Source organism: Trachurus japonicus, chromosome 4 (assembly GCF_045865225.1).
Source record: "Trachurus japonicus isolate A0001 chromosome 4, Traja_1.0".
Taxonomy (NCBI): domain Eukaryota; kingdom Metazoa; phylum Chordata; class Actinopteri; order Carangiformes; family Carangidae; genus Trachurus; species Trachurus japonicus.
The window spans coordinates 24029863-24051042 of record NC_140910.1 but is presented as its reverse complement, the minus strand read 5'-3'; the positions used below and the strand labels follow the sequence as shown (position 1 = coordinate 24051042).

The window sequence follows — 21180 nt, the reverse complement described above, 5'->3', positions numbered from 1 at the left end:
AACTGCTCAGAAACTTGGGTATAACTACATCTTGAGGGTGACCTGTAGTTGTCGGGCAACACTTTTTTTCCCGACATACATGCACCTTCAAATGTCCCCTGCACTTGGATGTTGCCAGACTACAGTACAGTTGTCAAAATCTCCCCCCGACTCTCCCCTCGAGTCCTCAGCTATTTCAGTCATGTTCCCCTATCAAAACAGATCACCACAGCCACCACTGAGGGTAGGAAAAAAACAAAAAAGTAGAAATCCTCACGCCTTCTTTCGGCCACATTAATCTGACAGTACCCAGAAATGTCATCTGCAGCCACACAGCTGAACCCCCATCACCACAGAGGGATGAAAAAGCAAAGGCAAAAAAAATTCATGCAACATGCAACTCATGCATAATAGTCACCTGGCACATTGATTTAGCTTTGGAGTGACGCTCGATAATCAGTTCGGCCAGATCAGCAGTCATTCTACAGACGCCGAGGAAAAGCAAGGCCATCAGTCTCGGGGTGTGTTTTCCCCGCAAAGTATGTTCACTGTGCGCATCAGCCTCTGTCACCAGCATGCTGCGTGCTGGCTAAATGTGCCTGCTGTTCCTCATTCCTCATGGTAATGGTTCTATTCACATATAGGGTTTCGAAAATAAATTACCCTGAATCAAGCGGCAAAACAGTGTTGCAGGCAAATACATCTTGTATTCACAATTTTCTGCATAAATTAACATACCAATATGAAGAGAGAAAAAAACATTCTGATGGTTGTAAGTGAGGTGCTGGCTTCATGTCAGCAACCTGAAGATCAGCCTCTAGAAAGAAAATTGGACAGAGATGTTTTCTTGCCTCACGTAGGACGGCGAGGTCACGTGTGACGTCAGTTAGTTTCATATTGTCTGGTTGTCAAGGCTGAAGCTGCTCAGGTGTTGAAGCTGTTAAGACAACAAAACGCTAATGTGAGATGCTTCCAGAGCTGACAAGATCCTACTGTCTCTCTCAATGTTTTTCAGGTCAAAGACCCTCAAACTGATGGAGAGATGGAGCAGAGACCCCCTACTGTATAATGTATAACACTGTTTTATAATAAACTGGGCCCAGTGCCAGGTATAAACCTACCTTGCTATTGTGCATTCAATACAAATAATACATGTTCATATTAATGATTTTATTTTAAACATATAGGAACAGTGAGTAGGGGGCAGTGCCACTGCCGTATGTAAACGGACCTTGTTGATACCAATGCCAGTATCATCTGTGTCTGTTGATTGCATGATAATCATGCATACAGGCTGATTTTGACATTTTTATTTTGAACGTAATTATGGAAACTAAAAAAAATTGAGAAAATTGTCTAAATAACCAAAAATTTGGCAACCCTCCTGCAGTACCTCGGCGGACCCCCTGTTGAAGACCTCAGTCCTCAACTATCACATTTCCGTGCCTGCTTTATAAGTCATCAGATGCTGCAATAATACATGCATGCAAAACACCTGCAGTATATAACAGACAAATGGCAAAATGTGCATGGTAACAGAGGACTGAGCAACATTATCACATGACTGGTCCATACTCTTAGGCCTGACCACACTCTTCAACCTCTGCCTTCATTTTGATCTGGACACCTGTTACCTGGCTTGCACAGGTGCCCCTGTAACAAAACCAGAATTACTGCATCCTCCTTGGATCTGATATAAAATGTATTTTTCTGATAAATGATGCCAACAACACGTTGCTCGAGTGTTTGTCGTCATAGAAAAGAGCAGCTACAATTAATTCACTGCTTATAGGGGCTTGACTGCATCTCTAACTGCACTTAAAAAGCTTCTGTATTGACCTTTAAGGACAAAGCAAATTCAATTTGAAAGCATTTCCTCCCTGCTGTAGGTCCCTGCTTGTCTTTGAGTTCGTTTAGGACTAAAACAGCAAAGACCTTTACTATCACTGTTCTCATTACTGTGAGACTAGTCTAAAAAAAACAACAACAAAATACCCAGAGATAAATGATTTGTAAAATCTCTCTCTGTCTAAAAACATCTACTGCAATAGCTCCCACATTCACTTGAAGCATGTGTTTATTTCATTTATGCATGTCCTGTGTGAGAGATTAAAACTAGAGCTTGCCCACTGATCAACATGATCCTCTGCGTGTTTACTGGCATGTGATCTGTGTTTACTATGAGGTGATCAATGTTTCGATCCCATAAGCATGTTTGTCAGGATTATCTGTCCGCTGCAGCACGGTACCAATGAGAAACCAACAATTTTAAGCCACGTTGAGTGATGATCTTTTACAATTTAAATGACTGTAAGAGCTGCAGGCGCTGTCGACGTAACTATGAATCAGCAGCCCAAAATGCAGTTGTATGGTGCTTTCAGCCACACTTAACTCAACATTTTGATTCGCTGGTCTCCTGTGCCCTCAAGATGATGAATTAACACAAGCCAGTTGTAAAGTGTCATCCCATCAATGGAGGAGGTGAAGAGCTGAATAACTGGTGAACAAAGTCAAACACTGAGTGAGGGAAGCACATTTTTCTAAATAAATGACCTAGGCAGAGCTAAAATGACAGTATCCACAGCCCTTACATCAGACTAATTTGAGGATATTGATGCAGTCACTCAATGCCAAACAATATGAATCAGCTTGAACCACAGATTGAAGATTGTGGAAAAGAGAATACGTATACTACATAAATTGTTATTGACTGAACTGTTCAGAGATTTTTCAGCATTTTACTAACTCTAGTGATGTGAAGCCACAAAGCAAAAAACAAAAACAAAGAGTGTATAATGAAGTGTGATTCACAGACGACAGGACAGATCTTTTTTTTTTATCCAAGACTGGGAGATCTGTATTTGCACTGAGTATGAACCCTCCATTGTAGTGAGGGGAAGAGATGGAGGAGGAGGAGGAGGAGGAGGAGGAGAATGAGGAGGAGGAAGGTTGGGGGGTCTGTGGTATGGAAACACTGGACATACACCCACACACACAAAAAAAATTACATTCAAAGCAACAGAGGATGGCATTTCATATGATTAACTGATGAATCAATTTTCCAATTTTACAGAACAGACTGGCCATGTAATGATTAAGAATAAACAGCTACATGTGACAGTCCCCCTCGTGGGCCGATCAGCTGCTCACACTTTCATATTGTGGGATTGTGTTATATCCTTAATCGTGAAGGTCTTGGACAGACTCTGAAGTTTGACTCATGGGTGGATGGTCTAAAGGTGCAACAGGAAAGGTCATAAGGTCTCCAAAATAAAATATATCTTCGGACAGTATTGTGCCCTGAAATTGGCCAGATAATTTGAGCTGTAGGTTGACAATTCGTCATGATGAGGATCACCTCTGAGCATGAATGTGTAATGGCAATACAAATATTAAGTATAAATGTGGGTCAGGGTAAAACATGAGCTAGACAACAGTTCAGGATGACACTGAAATAATGGGACTGTTTTCTTAAAGGTAGAGTCTGGAGGTTTGTTTGTTGCAGTTTGTAAACAAAACATTCAAACTGGGCCCTTCCTCTCGGGCTCAACTGTGCAGCCTCCTGCCCCTGACAGCAACAGCAGCAGCAGCTGTCAGGCCTAGAAAGAAAAGGAAATACAGTTCGAGTGAAGCGCTGGAGCGGCGGCCGACACCCGGCCGTTACCGGCAACGGGAGCCTCGAGTATTATGCTGTAACGAGTAGGAGGTCCGTTGGTGAGCTGGGAAGCGGCAGGATGCTAGCCGCTACCGCTAGAGGAAGTCAGCGTCGGGCTAGCAGGTGTTAGCGGTGGCAGATAGTATGCGGGGCTAGCAGCCCTCCTACTCATGTGGCACCAAACTTCACCTGAGCTCTGTCATTGGCTGGAGAGAAAACACGACTCTCCACCCAGATGTGTCCCCATGCACAACAAAACAAAACAAGACCAAAATACAGGTGGGGGAGGGGGCCCTGCAGACACAGTCACCACCACACATGAGTAGAAGCCTGTGATGATTAAGACGGATTTCATATTAGCGTTTATTTTTTAGACTCTCAGACTCTACCTTTAAGATGTGTTGTTCTTAACTCATTGAGTGCCAACCACGTAATTTCTCGTTTTTCGTTCCCATGCGTTGAGTGCCAAAAACGAAATTTTTCGTTTTTTGCTTTTTTTTTAAATTATGAAAATAGACACTTTAATACACATTATATGTAAATATGGGGACTCTACGACGAGGAGAACTGAAATAGATGACGATCAAAGTCACATGACAGCTCATGATCTGGAAGTTTTTATCATAACTCAGCTTCTGCAAACGGAGTTCTGCATGCAGATGCAGCGCAGCTGCTCCGCTGCTGCTCCTCTGCTGCTCCGCTCTCACCCGCGAGGCTGCAGCAGCTGGGAGCTGAACCAGGAAGCTCTCAGCCCACTGTCCCGCCCGGTCTTCATCTGGAGCAACACCGTGTCCTCCCCAAAGTCCTCCCGCGGTAAAATCTGATGGTCTCTGGGTCAAAGCAGACCGGCACCACCGACCCGTACCACAGAAGGACCGTGACCACCGGCGGGACCGGTGTTCGCGAGCCGCTGTGGCCGACAGACCCTCACGTTCCGCGGCGAGAGGCTGTGACACGGCACGGTGCGTCTGTGTTATTGTTGTTTAGTGGCGCCCCCCCCGCCCCCGATGGTGGTTTTGTGAATAGAACAACAATTGTTGTGTATATTTATCTTATACGAGCCCTTTGATCCAGAAATGCGAGTGTCAGAAGAGCGACAGACACAAACAGCGCACCTTTCATAAAAGACGCTCTATCTCCTTTTCTAGAAAAAAAGGAGGGATTTTGGTGAAACCCAGCCATGTTTAGCTTGACTTTTCTCAGGAACGGAGGCACGTAGAAACAAACGGTTTGTGGCCATTTGAAGGATAAAATTAAACCTTTCAAATGAGCTACAGTATGTGTTGGTGGCAATAATATAGAATACACTATGGCTCTAAAATAAAAAGTCAAATATGGTCTAATTTGCCGGTACACTTGACTAAAACTTTGGAAAGGAGCGCGGCACTCAATGAGTTAAGAGACTGACTGGCCAACTGAACCTTTTCAAACTCCACCAACACTGGTGCAAAAAGACAAAGACATGTTAAAAAAAGATCTTGTTTATAGGAGCTTAGGGTGACAACACTGACTTATCTAAGCTCACCACTAACTTCTCCAACTTTGTGGAAGTGCAAATGTGCAATATTCAGTTCCAGAGAGCAACACAGCCATTTCTCAATTACTCCACAGGTCAGTTCCTTCTTTGTTTTGGTTAAATAAACAAAAACTGTTTGTACGTTGAGAGAAGAAATAGATAAATGAGGTGTCAACTGAGAGAGACATGGACGAGCGATGTGTTCAGACTCCTGTCACTTCTCCTCTAGGCACTGTTGTTTCAGAGTGTATATATGTGATGTGTGTGAGAGAGGGAATGGGACACAGGGAGGCAGTGCAGTAGATTACAGGTCAGATTGTGAGTCTGCAGAGAATGAAACGTTTCCACATGAGCAGTAAGCTGCATGTGTATGTGTGTGTGTGTGCATGTGTGTATATGTGGTGGTGTCCAGATGAGGCTTGACAGAAAGTTGATATGTATCAGTAGCTCAGATGCAGCCTGGTCACGCCCCAGGGGGAGAACAGGAAATTACTTTGTTTGTTAAGAAAAAAAAAACTAAATATGAAAATAGATGGAGAAAAGGAGTGATGGAGGAAAAAAAAACAGGGAGGAGGTGTCAGTGCCGCTGCACACTTCATTAATGGATGAGATCAGCAGCAAAATTACTATCTACTATATCTTGTCCCTCTCATTGTGATAGGATCCAAAAAAAGATGGCCCAAATTCCTGTGGATTACATCTCTGTTATTCGCTCCCAACAATCTAATCTCAGTTCATGTTGGTTACGGCAGACCGCTGCCGACTCCACCCCCTCCCCAGTTCACACCCTGATTATAGGTTTTAGTTTGCTTTTGGTGGGAAGAGGAATGTCCTGACCGTCTTTGGTTCATTAAGACAAGGGCTTATTAAGAACCTCCGACTGCATGTTCTCACAGTCACATCCTCAAATAAAGATCCACTGCCATCAATTAAAAAAAAAAAAAAAGTTGAGTGCTTCTCAAGAGGGAGGGGGGAGTGAAAGGGAGAGTGACACGAGGGGGAGAAGGTCAGAAAAAGAGAGGGGATGTGGAGAAACCATGATGAACCACAAGATCTGGAACTGTTTTGAGGGGAACACACCATCAATTCCAGTGTCACTCTAACGCCCAACAAGCCGCTGTTATGGAAAAGCTTACATAACCTGCAGGTTGACTGAGGCAACACATGCAGACTGTGTCCCTCCTGGTGCACGTACCGTATAGACCTTAAGATATTATCACAAATTTAGTTAAGTACAGAAACCTTTGCTGCTGCTAACATACTTTAAGTTATATTGTTGGATCAGTTTGGTTGCGCATACACACACACACACACACACACACAAACACCACATGTAGCCTTTGCAAAGACATCAGCTTAAATCATGACTCACTTGTTTTGATTTCTCTTCCATCCTTTTCCTGCCTTACACATGAAATATCAAAACTAAAAACTAATTAAATCAAAAGGGCGAAAAAAGGAAAGAAGAAGAAATACAATAATGTTTTTTTTTTCCTTTTACTTCAAGTAATTGTTCATGACATGTTTTTGCTCAACACTCGTCAGTGAGTGCTGCAAACACTGTGTACACATGTAGAACAAAAAACATTGGGCCTCATTCACGAACCGTTCTTAAGAACAAATTTGTTCTTAAGTCCTACTTACGAAGTTTTTACGAAGATTGTGGCATTCATGAATGTTTTCTTATCCAGAATTTGTTCTTAACTAAGAACAAAATCTACGAACAGTCATACTTACGCACTTTTAAGTGCTGAGACTTCTGCAAAAATAACCGATTATAGTGTTTTCTTTTGTTCTGCAGTTGTATGACATTATATGATTTGAATAAGAATTATTTTCTTATCTTTTATGATGTTTTTAATAATCATATATATTAATAATAATAATTGACAAATCATTGCAGTTTCTTAAAAAAAACATTATAGACACTTAATTCATATCAGTTTGTTTTTTTTTAAGTGTTCACACTACACACAACTGTTTTTATTTTATTTTTTTAATATATGATAATATGATGATATTTATGATGGCACACGTGAGAGTGTGGTCTCTCTGATAACAACCCGAAGAGCTGCATCCACTGCTGGCTACTAAATATAGCCTAAATATAAATATAAATATAAATATAAAAATATAAACTAAATATAAGCCTTTTGTTTGTTTCTTTGTTTCATTCCTGCCACAGTAGTGCCACTTCACTACTTTAGTTCTTTTTATGTTTGGAGTCTGGTGCTCCCTCCCAGATTTTCATTTGAGCATTTCAACTTTCTTTCTCACTTCACCTTCTCTGCTCAGTGCCTGTGGGTTCTGTGTGCACACGGCCCTGCAGTCTCATGCCCTTTTACGGGCATTGATGGGGCTGTTACCTATGCTAATCATATGTTAATTAGACTCACCTGGCACACGCCCTCAACTTACGAGGAGATGGCATTCATCAAGTAGGAACACAGCTGCGAACAATTCTGAGGCTTACGAACGTGTTGATGAATCTGACGTAGGGTTTTCTTAAGGAACTTCTTAAGAACAACTTAAGAAAGAATCTAAGAAGGTTCTTAAGAAGATATTGGTGAATGAGGCCCATTGTTCTTAGTGACTACATGTAGTTATGTAACGCGCTGGTACTTCATTGCAGGGGATTCCTGCTACAACTGCTGCACCAAAGTAATGCAAAATGGAGGGCGGTGTGGCCTCGCATCAAACAGAATTCCTCAAGCAGTTGCAAGCATACACAAATACTTGTATACACAGACACTGATGCATATAAGCTTGTACTGAGTAAGAAGGGTGTAAAAGGTTGAAATAGTCTAATGTTGGCGCTGGATGACACCATGCTTCCCATCCCTCTGTGGTTCATGCTGTGATATCTAAGGCATAATTTCTAAATATTTTATCAGAGATGACGTCTGTTACAGTAGATTTGGGGTTATTTATCCAGGAGACATGATCAAGAAGAGTAAACACAAGTCAGCTAAACGGGAATGTGCGGTGCAATAAACCACCTAATGTCATCAGCAAACATCAACTAAACATTAGTTCAATTGCATCATTTTTTACCAGCAGTGGCACATCATTTGTGAAACCACTGATGGTGAGTAAACCACACATATTCATACACACTACGCACAAAACATAATATGGTCTCAATAACACGTAGTCTCAGTGGTAGAAAGCTAATATATATTCAGGTTTGTCAGTGCATGAGAACGGAAAAGATTTTAATTCAAGACGAAGCTCCGTGTAGATGTTTCTTTAAAACATAAGGGAATACCTGATGTACACACAAATGCTTCTGAACAGCGCTGACAAAAACCTTCATCTAAGTTTCCAAATGCTAGCAAATAGAACTATTTGCACAGAGAGCCTTATGACTTGCCAGAGGGGAAGAGAAAGTACAAAACAACACCTTGTGATTCTGGGGGGAAAAAGCCCTCAGCATGGGCGGAGAGGAGTTTGTCAAACTGCCTATATTTCTGTTTAATGCAAATCATCCTTGAACAACCCTCAAAGAAACACTCTGCTGATGTTTAAAGACCTAGTTAGACAGCCTAATCCTGTTTCATAAGAAATAAGACAGGGAGACGTTCCCACTCCTGCATCACTGTCACCAACTATACAGTACTGTAGATACTACTTGTTCACATCGTGGTGAAGTGAGGGGAGTAACTTCCTTTTCCTGCAGTCTCCCTTCTAATTTGGACAAACTGCGCTCTGACCACATTGGTCTGCCTGGCCCATTTGTTTTGGAAAAGGATGTTAAATGATCAAATATCAATCTCATTCAGTCCCTGAACAATAAGGTCAATGAGGCACTGAATCTCTGAGAAAATGTTTAAAGTTAGTTGACAGAAGGATGGGCCTGTGGTGTAATGAGAAATGCAAAGCATCTTCAATCCAGTCCCATTTCTTCCTGTTTTTTTTTTAAAAAAACCTGTCACCCTCCTCTCTTTGTGTCATTTTCTTCTGTGCAATCTGGCAAAGCACAAAAGTGTGAAATAAGTTTGGCTTGCTGACTGTATGTCGATTCAGGGTTATTTTGACATTTATAACCTCAGCATGACACAGCAGCTTGGCGTCAATAGTGGTGTAATTGGAAGCACTTTGTTATCAATCTGTCTTTTCTTCCCTGCCCTCGCTGCCTGTCATTCATCCATTTCTGCCTTTATAGCATCACAAAATCAAGTGAGCGATTTGATAACATTTCATAAAGGCTGAAATCTCTGGTGACACCGCTGCTTCATACTTGGACAACAGAGCATAACCTTACGGCCGTGGGGGAGTTAAAAGGCAACAGACAGGAGTGTGTGCTACCAATGACAGTTCACCTGGTTCATATTAAACTGCCTAGTGCCTACCAAAACAGACTGAGCCTGTAAAGGCCTCACTCGTCCCCACTGATTATGCAGAATTTTCCCATCAACTCCTCTATCAACACATCCAGCCAGAGAGAATTAATTCTTCAACAAGTAATCCCAGAGTAGAAATTAAAGCGCCTGAGTCAAGTCAAGTAATTTCCTTTTGTTTATAACAGTGCTTGAAGTCAGATGTTTATACAATCACACAAAACACTAAAGTATCTTGAAATCATCACAGGATAGGATTACAGTCCCAATGTGGAGTAATGCTGTAAAAACAAATACTGTCATGCCAGACTGAAATAGTGTCAAAACTCAGACCAAAACTGAGGTACATATTATAAAGTGTAATCCCCCTAATGAACAACATGTTTTTTTTTAATTGAAAGTCTAGAGAAGAAGCTTTCCTCTCCACCTGGTGAATCTTGACAATTAAATATGAGTCACGGACAAACAGATGATCAGAATCATTTGCAGTCATCTTTCATTACCGACACAGATACCGAGCTGTGTGCAGCCAACACTTCTTTCAGTGCTCCTCAGCAGTGTCTTGCAGTGGGACTACAAATGACAGGTGCTTTGTGTCGTGTGGTTTAGTTTCACCGATGTGCAGTTTTCTCTCAGCTGCAGTGCTCTCTGTACTCATGTCTCCCGTCCTCCCCTTTCCTCCCCCCCACCCCTCCTCTGTCTCACTCCCCACTGATATGGTGAAAATCAATGGCTCCTCTATTCCCTGGAAGGGCCTGATGTCTGCTAATGAAATCCTATCTGCTATGAGTCATCCATCTGATGGGCTGCTGGGCCAGCGACGGGCTGAAGGACCGAATCTTCAGCATCTCAAACAGCATCTTATTGCACCCACACAAACACGTGTGTGGGCACAATCATCCATGCAAACATAAATGTGTTGCATGCTGAGGTAAAACACTGACAACTTAGGTTAATGTCCAAATGTAACTGTCCATATTAAAATGACTGCAGAGATACAAGTCTCTATGAAAAATCAGTGACAATGCAACTGTCTTATTTTAGACCTGTTGTAATTGGGAATATATTATTCAAATACAATGGTTAGAGTTTGGAGGGATAAATGTTCATTGGCAAACTAGAAGGGTATTATGAAGTGTTTTAGTTTAAAACATAAAAACAAAACAAAATGAGAGGAAAAAAAGGTTTGGAAGATAATGTCAGAGAAGTTTAGGTATCTATGTATCACACATGTCTCTATTGAAGTTAGCATGCTAAGCAGCTAGTCTAAACCTGCCCTGTCTGATAAAACCACTTCATACCTCAAGAAGTGACAGTGAGTCACTGAAGCGTCCAGTCTGCCCTCGGTCCAACAGGACAGGATAAAGAAGTAGCGACTGTGAGGAGACTATCAGCCTGTGTTGCAGCTATCCTCTCTCAGCAATGACTCCTCCAGTCTTCCCTCAAACTCAGCCATTGATGCTGTTGCTCCAGCTGCTCGCTCACTCCCTATGGCTCCTCATCCTCTGCTCCCGCCACTACTGTAATACATCTTCCCTGTCAGATTGGGCAAACTGAATGTGAAACATTGTCAACAGTCTAAACACTGCACCGGAAAACAACTTCCACTTACATAATCAGATTGCGAGGAAAAAAACTTTACTCCCTAATCCATGCAAGTTTGGCAACACACGGCCTATGCTGAGTTTAGATTTACTCAAACTCAGAGTTGAAACTTTTCTACGAGTGGCCAGTGAGGCCAGTCCCAGAACACACTCATATGAAATGACAGAGAGAGGGTCAGTAAAGAGACTGACAGCAACATCAAAGCAGCCCAACCTCCTGGTGATATGCTACCCCCCTATTTGTTTAGAGTATAAATTCAGCTGTTGGTAAATTCTTACATAATACTGTAGCTCTTTTGAGGTCATGGTTTTGTACAGGGTTTTTCTATAGAAACTATTGCGGTCAACATAATCTGCATTTTTCTGCGCAAACTGTAAAACAGCCAATGTCCTTAAGTTAGTCTCCTGGCTGGTGCATTAAGCCTTGCCAGCGTTGGACATAAAGCAACAGTGCAATAAACGTACTAATTAATTACCATTATTCAGCTAAAAGCACACCGCTAGTACAAGCCAAGCACAAAGTACGTCTTCATTTGATTGTGCTCTTAGCGATCCTTCAGTTTGTTTATAATGACACAAGTTATGGGAGCGGCATGCCCCCACTCAGCTTGCAATTAATTCCCAGATAGAAAATATATTATAAGGTTAAAATTTATGTGAAAATTTGTAAAAAAAAAAAAAAAAAAAAAGAGCTGAGATTTTAGATTTAGATTTGTAGCATTATAAGATGAGGTAGGATGTCTATGTGTTAGGGCCATCACACCTCAGTTGCCAGTGTTTTGTCATCACATCACCCCCACTTGATCTCTCCCTTCCATACACACACTCATGATTACTGCTCAGTGCTCACTCAGTGCTCTTACAAATGCAGAGGTAGAAAATCAGTGATCATGAAATCTGAAGCACCAATTACAATGACCTCAATTCGGAGAATGACATCAACTTGAGAATCATGTTTGCAGACATGTTTATTTTTAACTGAGAGTCACACAGCGCGGTGAATGTACACACACACACACACTGATGTATGCTGAGGGATTTTCCTTCTGCTCTTTCACCTAAACCTGGATGTAAACCAGGCCTATAGCTCTAATGTACACAGAGGGAGCACAGACACGTTAAGCCTGACATTCACACAATCAGAAATGTTCCATGCAAACGACGCTGTCCTGCTGGTGAGACACTTCTACGCGTGCTGCGATTCTCCCGTTAGACACATCCTCAAAACATTTGCTTCGTCTCTCCGTCATGAATCACATTCCTCTCACCCTCAATCCCTACATCTCCCTTTCCCTCCAACCTTTCAATCCCTCCCTCATTACTACATCGCTCAACCCAACCAGTTATCAATCTAAACGCTGCTAATCTCTTCCTGTAGCTGTGTCTCTGCGTCACTGTGCTAGTGCATCCTCCGCTGATTGAAACTGACATCTGTTTGCACTGGTCTGGCTCGTAGCCATACAGTGTGAATACAGGCAGAGTGCTCGACCCCGAGACATCTACAGATATGGCAACCAGCGGATTTGTCACACATACATGGACGAATACAATGCCACCTTTTCTAATGAACCTAGTGCTGAGAGTACGTACTTACAAAATGGAAGGAGGAAGGAAGGGACATATGACAGCAGAAGGATATTAATAGACAGCACTCTATCTTGTATTTCATGGCCTATTTTCATTGTATTTTTCCCAACTCCCATGGATAATTCGATAAAGATGGACACATAATGTGAGCTGAAATAACAATGATAGAATGCAGCTTTCCTGTCAGTTTCCAGAATCCAAGAGCAAAGGGTGATTTCTTTCTAGAGCAAAGGGTGAAACTACTTTCAAAAAAGGATTAGTCCAAATTATGCACAGACAATACATGTGATGTTTCAAGAAACTGGGGCACAATTAATTGGTTTTTCCAGTATAAAAAGTGTATTGGCTTTTTGTACGACATCAGTATTCATCTAATTCCCCATCTTACAGTATTGCTGCACTTGTAACCCATCGCAGAATAAGTTATGCGATTTCCCTGTGGCTTACTGAAAGGTATTCTGGGAAACCGAGGAAATCAGTAATTGTTAAGTAGATGATGCAAGTTGAAGGTAAAAACACACAGCACATCTCATCAGTGCATCATTATTACTCGTATAATGACCATGTGTACTGTTGTTTACCTCTGGCACAAGCAAAACCCAAAAACCCCACACAAATTTAATCCATTCAGCTGCAATAAGAGCTCATGTTGATTCATTAATTAAATATAGTCAAGGAAGATTGAGCCAAGCACTAAGAGTCAGCTTGGGACCTGAATACATTATGCAGATAAGTGCATTAATATTATATAGCCAAATAAATCCCACTTCCCTGAGGCCTTCCCTGCCACCATGTCTATTCAGGCCCAGTTCAGCAATATGGCAGAGTCAGACAGTGCAGGGAGGGATGAGAGGAGCAGGGGAAATAAGAGACACTCGGGGAATGAAAGTGAAAGTGAAAGATCTTTCAAGCAAGACAAAAGTTTTCACATGGACAAGTGACGATATGATGAGTGAAGATAGTGAGTGATGAGTGCTGTTAAGTGAGGTATGCAACAATGAATGAGTTTTTATAGCAATTTGCATGAGCTTAGTGATGTGGACAAGCCTCTACCTGGACTGCACAACACAATGATGATCATCAGTGTTTTAGTTTTTCTCCCTGTGTAAGCTGTAATGACAGTACAGGATGAGCCTCCAGATAGAGAAAGGTAAAATTATAACAAAACAAAATAAAATCTAGGGCACCACGTCTCTACAACCCCCCCCACGATTCGTTTCTAAATCAGCCTTCCCACCTGATGAGCTGAGCAGACTCCAAGGACCAAGGAAGTGACTAAACAAAACACAGGCTTTTAATGATGATCACACTGTCCTCTCTCTCCCCCTCCCTCCCTTTTTATGTATTTGTCTTGCCCTCTCCCTCCGGGGCTCTGACATGCATTGCTGCTCTCCAAGTCTGTCTTCCCACTCTCACGCTATCCTACTTGTTTATTTGAACTCATTTCATTTCCTTTTCTATCTCCACCACTCCCCATTTTGTTTACCTGCTTCTTCCTGGAAATTGCTTTATGGCAGACTCGTCACTCTCCCTTTCTATCTCCCAGCTTGTGTCAGCCTTTTTCGTGTGTGTGTGTGTGTGTGTGTGTGTGACTTTGTTTGTGTGTCCCTCCTCTAATTAGGTACTGTGGTTTGCTCTCCTTGCTGCACTGCTATGGACTCCGTCAGTGACACTATTATGAAAGCAGCATTTTAGCGTTAGTGTGTCCTGGGAAGTCAGAGATAGTAGATACACAAGGACTTTGTAATCCACAGGCTGTGACCTGAGCACATCCTTGTGATATGTGTGTGAGAGGACAGTCAAACAACGTTGTTGTGTGAAACAACACACATGCAACATCATAAACATTGCCAACAGGGAACTGAACTACACTTAATTGGTTCTTGCATGAATACTGCTTGTTAATGGCCTCACCAGAGACTTCCTTTCTTTGCTCCGTTCTTGTCATAAACCATGACACGAACTCACCACGGTGCCATCAGAGTGATGACATTAATGTTGCAACACTAGAGCATCTTTTCATGTTAAAACTAGAGCAAGTGATTAGATTAGGCCACATATCTTTGACAGCAGATCACCTACTGTTTTGACAGCATGCTCTGCTAGTCCCTGTGTGGGCCCTGTCAGACTGAAAACAGCATCCCTAGACCGTTGGTTAAAGGTCTGTCCTACTTCCTGTTTGTTTTCAACGGCTATGTGTAATATTGCGATTTAAATAAACCACATTGATGATGGTGTTGATAAGAGATAAGATGCAAATATTGCATGGATCGTCATTTATAAAAACAAAATGTAGTCAAGGAAAATTACCAGCTACATTATATGCATTGCTGTTATTGTTTTTGAACAACAAACAACAGATTATTTCTAATGCCAGGGTTAGGGACATTTTTCACAGTGAATCTAGTCGTCACTCAAGGAAACAGTTTGATTCCCTATAAGAGAGCCTTGTCTTCCCCGAGCTGACACTGGATTACACAAACATGTCTGTTTATCTGGCTCTGAATCTTGGGCATCATTACATAAGCTTGTCTATGTTTGTGTGTGCAAGTGGGTGTGTCTGCGCAGAGAACAAGATGGAATTTGGATGGGCTGGTTTGCTGTTGTGTCTATCAATGAGTGAGCATGGTGGCATGGAAAGTCCGTACAAGAACGAGCCGATTCATTTTGACTGGTTTCCCTTCACCTCCTCCTCACCCCAGCCTCTGCCCCATTTGTGTCTTTGTTGTGGGAAAGTTCTTCTGGGTCTCTATCAAACTTATTGTCAAGTACAGCTACAATGGACCCATTCTTCTGTGACACATCCGACAATACGCTTTCCTCTGTGTCTGCCACACTTTGAGAGACAGACACACACAAACATTCACTTTGATAATTAAAGAGACATGTACATGCACAAGTCCATCTTGTCTGCATTGTCTAATGTCGTATCCATGCTGACACATATGTTATCATTAGCAAAGGCCAGTGAGTCAAACTTGTCACTTCTCAAGAATACTGACATTAAAGGCAGCCCTGTCTATCACCACATCCCTTGGTGTGAGGCTAAAAAACATGTGGGGAGTTTTTTGTTTTTGTTTTTTCACACCTAAATAAATTGTGACAGATTGAAATTTTAAGAAATCCCATATTTGTATGCATGGATGTGTGTATTTGCAATGAGAAGTGGATGGATATAACAGTGTCAGATTGAGCCCAACTATGACTCAGGAAGCAGAATGGCATCTATGACTGATGGCATGAGATACAATTCTGCATTCTGCATTTTACATTCACAGACGGTACCGTTGTTCTGTTTCAAACCATCACAAACTTTCTCCTAGGCTACTGAGGGCTGTTTCCGACGCATTGGCCCACATGAGTTATGTGACTGGGGCCAATGGCAGGACATTAAATAACTCATTTGAATCTGTGGCGAGAAGCAGCGAAGCAGTGTGGAAGCAGGGTTTCTACGATATTACGCCGATCTTAACAAACCAGATACCTATCTGTTGAGGAAATCAATGAAAATATGGACTTGAGAGCCTCTGTCCAGCTTATTGCCTAAACACACATGAGTCAGCCTCATGGTTGTTACCCAGGAAACCATATGGCAGCAGAGTCCCTCAGAGAGAGAGAGTTAGGGCCCATTGGATGTGATGGTCAATTGAGCACAGTTGACTAGAGATTAGCTGAGTATATGACAACGACGATCCTTCTCCGATGCCTCCTGAAGTTACAGGTTAAGGATTTCTGGTTAATGTTAATGTGTCATGGCATACATAACTAAAAATGTAAACTTCATCATTATTATTGTTTGAATGAGGTTGTGTGGCAGGCAGAATCATATGACTGCTCCAGATAATGTTATATCATACATGCTTCATGCGAGCTGAGTCAGCTTTTGACATGCTGAGTCAGTGGTTATGACCCTGCATGCCTGTGTGTCATGAGATGAAACAGACGGACAGGGAATGTAGAAATTAATTAGTTTTTAACTGTATCATAGGAAAAACAAACAAACAACGTAATTATGCTGAAAGATTTTACTATTTGAGAAGCCCCCAACTCAGCCATAATAACAGAAGCAAATAATTGCTAATATATCATTTCATATGAGGTCAAATACAGTAATAGACCATTAAAGGAATGAAGTGGAGCCCACCATATGGCCAAATGTCCTCTGTGCCCTTTGTTCTGCAGCATTCCTGTCTAGGGTTTATCCAGGTTTCAGCCAGGCAAGCTCTAAGTACTGGATCTCCCTGTGACAGTGTGATTCCTAGAGCTAGTAACTAGGATTAAGAAGACGACATGACTTAAGGCCTGCTAGTGGCTACCAGAGTTTGCAGTGTTTGTTATCAACCACAAAATTGTTGGATGGAGCCGACGACATGCTGACAACACACTGAGACCTTGCAGAAAACAACATGCTACGTTCGCCAGACTTGTCAGTGCTGAAACCATGATGCTAAGTTTCTCCTGGTGGTGGTGTAACAGGAAATGGTTAAGGAATGGGGTGATTAAAATCAACAGGGCGTTTCCTATGGGAAAACTAAACTAAACCAATCCTTCAACCAACTACTTTTTATGTATTTAGAAACTTCAGAATTGCCTTGATGATGAGCCCCCTCCTCACAGCTGCTACCGTCAAAGTCCAATGAGATTAAAGAATCCCGTGCTACACAGCACAATTACCTTGAGGAGAAATGACTAAGTCTCTTGTCAAACAACCACCACGCAAGTGCAAACTCTCATGAGTACAGAAAAGCATACAGAAGATTTGCTATTTAAACTGACATGTGCCTAACAATGATGTATACACAATGTCTGTCACAACCAGTTATCCCACTTTGAAAAAAAGATCCAGCAAATCCACAGCAAATGATTCTGGTGGCAAAATGTTTTCTGAACATGTATGATTGAGTTTTAGAAAGGGGAACCTGTCTGGTGGTGAATGGCCTCCCCCATATTAGCATAACCCTGTGTCTTTGAATTAAAATGAAGTAATCACCCTATGTCCTCTTCCCTTTGTGTTACCCAGGGACAGCCATTCTGGCCATGGCATGGGGCTTTAAAAAGCAGAACTAACAAGGATTAGCATCCAATTTTAACACCTGACTGTAATCCTGCCCTCACACAGTCCATGCTAAGCCTGTGCTAGCCATGCTAATGAAAGGGAAGCTGTTCGCAGACAGTTTTTTTCTTCTTCGCCACTGTTACCTAACAACTTGGCTCATGACAAAAGCAGACAATGACAGGACAGCACACTTGCAGGGAAGAGGGAGCAATCGATTAGCTTATCAGTCTTTGCTGTTAAAGCAAAGCTAGATCCTTACTTATGGGAGATTCAATCGCTTTTGTTCTGTGCTTTTTTGTACAGAAAATAGTGAACCATCAGATATGTTTAGTGTGGTCCCTGCAAGAGTAAAAAATACCTACAAATAGACAAAAAAGTTGAAAACATTAGCAATTCTGGGAGCCTATCTAACTAATGAACACCCTAAAGAAGACAAACTGGTTTATAAAACATAAGCCCGAGGGATAACACAGAATCAGTGACTTTGGGTTGATCATTAACTACAGGTAATTGTGTTGTGTTATTATTGCCCTTAGTGATCTAATATTGAAAACTAAATAATGCACATCTATGTCTGTGCAGTCAACACAAGCTTATCATTGCATGAGCCACAAAGCTCTGTCCAAACTATGACAGGGCCAAAAAAAGGGTGTAGACTTGTGTCTTGTGGTCATCTAAATTATAACCTACTGAGCAGCATTGCATTTTATATAATGACATATGCATGAAAAACAGCTATTCTGTCATAATCATTGTCATTACAACCTGCTCCAGACTGTCAGGCTGAACGTATACTAGCAGGGCAATTTAACACACAGGTATGAGACGTTCAGGAAAAGCCATTACTGTTGGTGAATCAGCCACTTCAACTGATTAAAACATCATTCATTAAATTTAGACCAGGTCTGAATTTACACAGCAGGCCAGTTCACAGACCCTTATTTAGCATACAAGAGCAGTTAACAATGGAACAGACATGGAAAACAATCTAAAGGTCTCCGAAAAATAACATATTAATCATGAGACTATTTGACAGCTGTAAAGTTCAGGAGTAATGTAACACATCTCCTCAGTTAACAATTCTGATTCCACAATTACAAGTTAAATTTCTAAATCAGTATATTATTGTATCATGAGCTAAAATGTCATTGTGGCATATCACTCAAAGAGTCCCAGCCAGGACTGTTCAGTGCTTTTCCAGTTTACTCTTTCTGCAAACCAAACGTACCTTTTTCTTGAACAATAAACTCTGAATTACTGGATTAGTCTCTGACTTTGATTATTTACTCAAGATTTCATGATATTTTAACTACAAAACTTCAACATGTTGGCTAAACAAACATAACAGCAGCCTCCATTATATCTTTACAGAGAAGTGCCACAGTTTAAGCTTACATGCAGGCGGCTCACCATTCAAAATAAGAAAAACAATCCCCAAATTCAACATTTAGTGGAAAATGCCAACTACTTTAAGTGTTCAAAATCGATGCATAGGCCCCAGTCCACCCAACAACTCCATCCCTAATCTTATGTTCACTGTTGTTGAAACAATTTTATTTATTCTCTGATGCGAAAGCCGAGAAACCTCAACACGTGAATAGAAAGCAATAAGATCATTCTTATCCTAACACTGACAGACAAACACACCAGACAACAAGCTAATGAGATTCCTCCTCATTGGAGGACACTTTGGCATTGAGTTAATTTACTAAATGAGCTGGAATAAACACATATGCCAACATCATCCAGCTTTACATATTGTACTAAAATAACATACTGAAAGAACTGCATTTAGCTGCGACTTTACAACCTAGTCTGCCTCAAAATGCCTGTGTTGTTGAGTATGAATGCTTACATAATTCAAGGTTGATTCAAAAAAGTCAACGTGCAGTTGCTTGTGGCACAAAAAAACAATAATGGTAGCTGGATACAAGAGCCCTGAGCCGTATGAAAGAAATAAGAGATATATTGTAAATGGATGGATAAATGGAGACTTTTGCGTGACAGCTGCAGAGCTGTAGGGTTTCATCCCTCCATCACTGGCCTTCCCCTTGATGATGTCATCAATTAAAGGGACATGATACTAAAACGATCATCAATTCTATTTTTTTCTCTTTACAATCAACCCAACAGAGATGGATCAGTCCAACCATGGGTGGGTGCAAACGTACACATGTACCCACCCGCACAGACATACAATCCACACCCGAGTGCTGGGCAAATCGGCAATGCAGTGTGAACAGATACACAGCGGAGTCATACAGCAACAACGCATGTATGTGTGTGTGAATTCATTTCAGAGTACACCATACAAAGAGAATTTATACAAGTGAGCCAGCTGGGCACATAAGCCCTGCTGCACAATAAATCCAAATAATCCTATACGATGGGAAGCAAGAGAAGGGGTGTGTGTGTATGTGTGTGTGTGTGCCTGGGGTGGGAGGTAGGGGGGGGCTGCTCAGACATATGCACACACACTCACAAAAGATACACACGGTTCAATTAGCCTCGCCATTGTGCCTCTGTGGATAGACATTCAGAGGCTGTGCCCTTTTCCTAAGGATAACATGCAAGTCACCAGAATGTATGTACTCAAAATAGCAGGGCAGCTTATGACATCTGAACCTCCCCAACACACACACACGCACTCATACACGCTTTCCAGGCAGATGTACCGCCGTAGGACAAGGACATAAAGGAGGATTACCCTGATCTGAAACAGAAAAAGGGAAGAATATAAAAACAAAAAATATATATATTCATCTTACCTTCCATCATGGTTGCAGATTTGCATTCCTCTATCTCCAAGGAGCCTGAAATAAAAGCAGGAGGTATGGGGGGGAGATGGAGATAGAGAAGAAGCCTCCGGTTACCAGAGAGATACAGTAGAATTGATGGGCAGCAGAGCAGCCGTGTGCGTGTGGCTAACGCCCTGGCTAACTGTGAGCCTCCGTCACCCCCAGACGTCGCCTGTCAACTAGCCCAGGAGGGAGAGATGCAGAGAGAGATAGAAAGACAGAGAGGAGAGAGAGGAGGGGTAGGGGCCTGGCCGGGCTAGCTGCCGATCAGACCTGGGGCTTAAGCCATGGGTGCCACTACTACTACTGCTGCTGCTGCTGCTGCTGCTGCTACTGCGGACTCTAACCTACACATTCAGCCGAGGATGCTGAGAGGTGGGGGGAAAAGCTAACTGGAGGAAAAAAAATAAATAAAAGAGGCAGGGTAGAGAGAGAGAGAGAGAGAGAGAGAGAGAGAGAGAGAGAGAGGGAGGGAGGGAGGCAGAGAGACTGAGAGGGAGGGGGTGTGGGTGTGTGTATGTGTCTGTTCGGGGAAGGGGGGTGGGAGTGTTGAGGAGGGGGCGGTGGTAGTTTGCTGAGGTCACGGATGGCCTCAGCCAATCCCTGCAGCTCTCGGCGGAGTCACATGGCTTACAGCTTGAATCT

At 42.1% G+C, this 21180-nt stretch overlaps 1 protein-coding gene across 2 annotated transcripts in view; it reads right to left on the bottom strand.

Moving 5' to 3' along the window:
- Positions 1-21180, bottom strand: part of sgip1a (SH3GL interacting endocytic adaptor 1a) — a 62793-nt gene that overhangs the window by 37636 nt on the left and 3977 nt on the right. For both annotated transcript variants that reach the window (XM_085774856.1, XM_085774857.1), the window contains exon 2: positions 20506-20550. In XM_085774856.1, coding sequence (XP_085630982.1) covers positions 20506-20550 — 45 coding nt within the window. The remainder of the gene's footprint in view (positions 1-20505; positions 20551-21180) is intronic.